At 33.2% G+C, this 4,846-nt stretch overlaps 1 protein-coding gene across 1 annotated transcript; it reads left to right on the forward strand.

The window, feature by feature from the left end:
• Positions 1 to 1,064: 1,064 nt before the first annotated feature.
• On the forward strand, positions 1,065 to 3,489 carry LOC105794875 (E3 ubiquitin-protein ligase RMA1H1). The gene is made up of 2 exons (XM_012624254.2): positions 1,065 to 1,304; positions 2,410 to 3,489. The coding sequence occupies exon 2, from the start codon at positions 2,410 to 2,412 to the stop codon at positions 3,193 to 3,195; it is 786 nt and encodes a 261-aa protein (XP_012479708.1). The 5' UTR covers positions 1,065 to 1,304; the 3' UTR covers positions 3,196 to 3,489.
• Positions 3,490 to 4,846: the final 1,357 nt, after the last annotated feature.

Here is a 4,846-nt window from a genome sequence, read left to right on the forward strand (position 1 = left end):
AGGGGCTCTTTCAAAACAGACTGATTGTTTAATGTTCGGATTTAAAGAAATAATCTCAAAATTTTTAACCCATCAACGCTTCTTGCTTTAATAGTGGGATTAAACTCAATCATATAGTATGTGCCAAGTTTTTTACTTTATTCGTTTAGGAAGGCTTTGTATTAGGAGCCTCCTTCACACAAAAAATGAATAACTTTGTCCTTAAACATTAAATCAAATAGCAAATTAGTCCTTTTGTTAAAAGTTCCATCCATTCCTATTGTTAAAACCGGTCTTTGCCAGTTTTTAACAGCAAAAATGATTGAATTTTTTATAATAAAAAAATTATAGGGCATTGTTATTATTTAAACACTAAAATAGGTGTGAAAAGTACTTCAATGTCCTTTGCTTTTTCCACCGGATGTTTAGCGTTGTAAAAGGTAAAACACACCATTTGACACCTCAACCCACCATTAAAAAAACAGTCATCAAATTTCTTAGCTTTTACCGAAACATAGTAAAATATTCTTACTAATATTAATAATTTGTCCAGGAAAGGAAGAAATTGAAAAAGTAAATATCACTTTCAAAGCGAAGTTACCTTAAGGGTGAGTTTGGATGAGCGGTGCGTTTACCTGCGATTAGTGTAAAAACAGCGGTGGCGGTGAGATTAGATACTGTAGCGTGAGACAATATTCATTGGACCCTCTAAATCACATGTTTTTAATATTTACGATTGGACCTAAATGAAATATTAATAAGGGTCATGGATGATTAATGTAATTTTTCAGTACAGTTATTTTACATGTTAAAAGTAAAATACGCGTATCATATGTATAATATATATAACCTTTGACCACATGCAAAACAAGATATGTTAAATAAAATATTAATATATAAAGAAAGAGTGCCACGTAAGATAGCGGGAATCATGAGCCATCAAACTCGCCGTGCGACAATAGCAAAGTCATTTTTAATTGTTTTTTATGACTATTTAATCCACTTATTATTTAAAAAGAGAAAAAAAAATTATCATTATTTTATGATGATATGCATTTGCCTCCGTATATAAAGCAGAGCCGAATCGATTCCTCTAAGCTCTCATGTTCTCTCTTGCTTTCATTTGTTTAAAAGCCTTTAAAAAATCGTATTCCTTCTCAACTCAACTATTCAATCTCTTTTGTTTTTCGGATTATATTTGTGTGTTGTGGTTTTGGGTTTCTTTCAAACAAGAGTTTTGCTGGATTCTCCATTCCGAAAAAAAAAGAACGGAAAGTTCTCTCTGTTGATCAAAGTTCACGTAAAAGAGACTTGTCAACTAGCTGGTATGTTTTTTTATTCTCTGGGCAGCATTTTGTTTTCAAGTTGATCCATAACTCCATATCAATTCCTCACCGTTTCTCCTTTTTTCTTTTCTGGGTTCTTTCTTGTTTCTGTCATTATCAAGAGTTGAAAAAGAGCTTAATTCTATATTTAAGCTTGAGGAGGATTTTTCTGGTTTTCCAAGTTGAATTCCTTTTGATAATATTTTCACAACTTTGGAGAGATTTTTCTGGTTTTTGGCCGAACTTGCATTCTTGGGGTTAAGCCATTGAAAGCTGAATTTTAAGTTTCTTTGAAATCCTCACCCGCTTCAAAAAAAAAAAAAAAAAAAGTAGCTTAAAAAAGCTGAAATTGGGTGTTTTATCTTTTTCAACTTTCTTATCTTATCTCTATTTGCTTATTGTTTTGTACTCGGATTTTAGAATGTCAAAGTTAGGATGGATCTAGCTTAATGCTTTAACAATCTACTAAAATTTCTGGTAAATCATCGTTAGGGAAAAACGTGAAGTCCTTAGAATCTCAAGGTTTGATGGAAATTGGTTTGAATGAAGTTTTTCTTTTTTTTTTGAGTATTTTAGAAGAGAAGAAAGCTGTAAACAGCATGCAAGATCATTCATTCTTTAGGCACCAAAATAGGGAAATTTCACAACCAGAATTAATCTTTTATAAAATTTAGCATACTTTCTGCATTGAGTTATGACATGGTTAGCTGTGATGCTTTTGAAAAAATAAATGTTTTGTGCTATTATTTCTTATAGAACAAATATAGAAAAAAATTGAGTAGATTTGGTGACCCACCATCGGAAGAGTAGTAGTATTCATGTAGTTAAAGGGGGTTGTTGAGCACATAAAGATACGGTAGCATTTTGTGGACATTGGTTTTTCCCAAATTATGCATAAGCCATTTCTTACCAACTATCACCTGCCGTGCCTCTATTTCTCATTATAGAACAAAGATGTCGTCTTGCATAATCTAATGTTCTAGTTTTGCTTGAGGATAATAACAAAGGAACTTGAAATAATTGTTCATCAAACTTGGTAGTTGGAACTATCATACTTTCATGATTCTAATATGGTATTTCTTTTGCATGTATATATGTATTGTAGATGGACGTTGAACAGTACTTTGAAGATACTGAAGCTTATGACCCTTCAAGTACAGAAGGGAAAAGATCCTTGGACAAGTGGGAGAATTCACCAGGTCCGTTCACAGGTTCCGATGATGATCCCTCTGCCGGTTTTGACTGCAACATCTGCCTAGACTCGGTGCAGGATCCGGTGGTTACTCTATGCGGTCACCTCTATTGTTGGCCCTGCATTTACAAATGGCTTCATTGTCAGACCATCTCCACTGATAACCTAGACCAGAAACAGCAGCAATGCCCTGTGTGCAAAGCTGAACTTTCAAATACCACACTGATTCCTCTTTATGGCAGGGGCCAAACAACTAAGGCATCAACAGACAACACTCCCAAATTCGGTATAGTCATACCACAGAGACCTCTTGCTCCTACTTACGGTGTTGGCTCAATAAGGTCGCCTAATAGTTCTGATAATCTACGGTTTCAGCAGCCAGTACATCACCATGGTTATTCATATCAACCACAAATCTACTATGCTCAACAGGGCAGTTATCCTGATTCATCGATGCTTAGTCCAGGTGGCACGATGATAAATGTACTAGATCCGGTGACCCGAATGTTCAGTGAGATGGTATACACAAGGGTATTTGGGAACTCGATAACAGATTTACATACATATCCGAATTCATACAATCTCGGGGGGACTACTAGTCGTAGGATCAGAAGGCAATTAATGCAAGCCGATAAGTCACTAAGCAGAATAAGTTTTTTCCTCTGCTGCTGCATTTTCTTCTGTCTTCTTTTGTTCTGATTTTGTATACTCTGCTTTGGTTGGCAAAGTATACCTGTATAGGAGACCAAAAATATACAAAATCTCAGGCGGACGTATAAATGAGGCCATCTCCTGTTAGTATGTTTTAGGGTTGTTTTCAAGACTGTAAAATGTTTAAGAACAACAATAATTATATATAAAGAAAATCAATAATATGGTAAAGTTTTTGGCTATTGGATAACTGAAGAGAGATTGTACAAAGTTGTATCTTCATTCATAGCTTTGTTGACGCTTTACCTAATAAAAGGATTCAGGTTTTAAATTGCTCCTTTATATGATGTAGTTGTCACTTCATTTTCACTTCAATACAAATTGTATGAATAGCTTTGTTTTATCTTTTGAGGAATTTTAGCATGAGATTGATTATGATAATATTAATCCAGTAAGTACTTTAAATTGAAATTTCTAAGTAACAACAAGTTGTTATATTCAATTTGTACAAAATTTTAGATAGAATGCCATACAGAGCATAAATTTAGCCGCGTGTCTCATTCATATTGGTACAAAATTACAAGCTTACAATACCTATTCAAAAAGTTGATTATGTAATTCTATACTAAATATAGAAAATGAATTCCTTCTAAATAAAAGTTGCCATCGTAATTCATCAATGTTAGCATTATTTATAATAACCACGCATTACTAAACTCAAAAGAATGATGTTTTTATTTCAAAAATATTTTTTTTATCTAAAAAATGATTATGAGAAGTAATATTAAATTGATGCTACTAAACGCTAACTAATATACTGTAGTTTAAGGGTAGGATTGGGTAGCGGCAATTAATGCCTATAGGTCGCATTTGTAGACCATCGATAATCATGAGTGGAGTAAGAAACTTCGAAGAAAGAGAGATCCGCTGGTTTTTCTTTTTTGTTTCGTCATTATATAATTATATAATATAGTTAGTTGAATAGAAGGGGGTTATGGGGGCTGTCAATTTTGACGCCCGAGGCTAAGAGTAGGGAAGGGGCCAAAACAGGGTTGCTGCGTTCAGTCTCCTTCAACCTTTCACACAGGCAACGTCATTGCTTTCCTCAAAATGAAATAAGATGCTCAGCTTGGTTTGCCTGCCCACAACATATTAGAGAAACACAGTACTTTTTTTTTCTTTTCCCAATTGTCATCATCATCATCATGGAGGTGAGGTGAGATGATTAATGAGAATGACATCTTCCGTGCAGGGGGTTGCTGGCCTTTCATTTTCTTACAATAACTAATATAAGGATTTGCATTTACGTTTCAACACCACAAAACGTGAATTAGAAGTATCAATCACAATCTATCGAATGTGAAAGCCAACGTATAAGTTTTCCAAAATAAAAAAAAAAGTAATGTATAGCGATGACCGCATTTTTATAATTTTTTAAAAGCTTTAAACTTAATTTAACCCCTTTTTTTTTAAAATCCCATACATGTATCGTTTCGATCCTAAATTGATATATTTCTTTTCAATGGTTTTAGAATGTCTCGATTTCGTTTCGATCCTAAATTGATATATTTCTTTTCAATGGTTTTATTTGATATTTTAAACCATATTTTAAATAATTTATCTTAAATTATTTTATTTTCTATGATTGCATTTAATATTAATGGTTATTAACTTAAGTTATTGAATCTGATTAATACTT

The sequence above is a fragment of the Gossypium raimondii genome, chromosome 3 (genome assembly GCF_025698545.1).
Source record: "Gossypium raimondii isolate GPD5lz chromosome 3, ASM2569854v1, whole genome shotgun sequence".
Lineage (NCBI taxonomy): Eukaryota > Viridiplantae > Streptophyta > Magnoliopsida > Malvales > Malvaceae > Gossypium > Gossypium raimondii.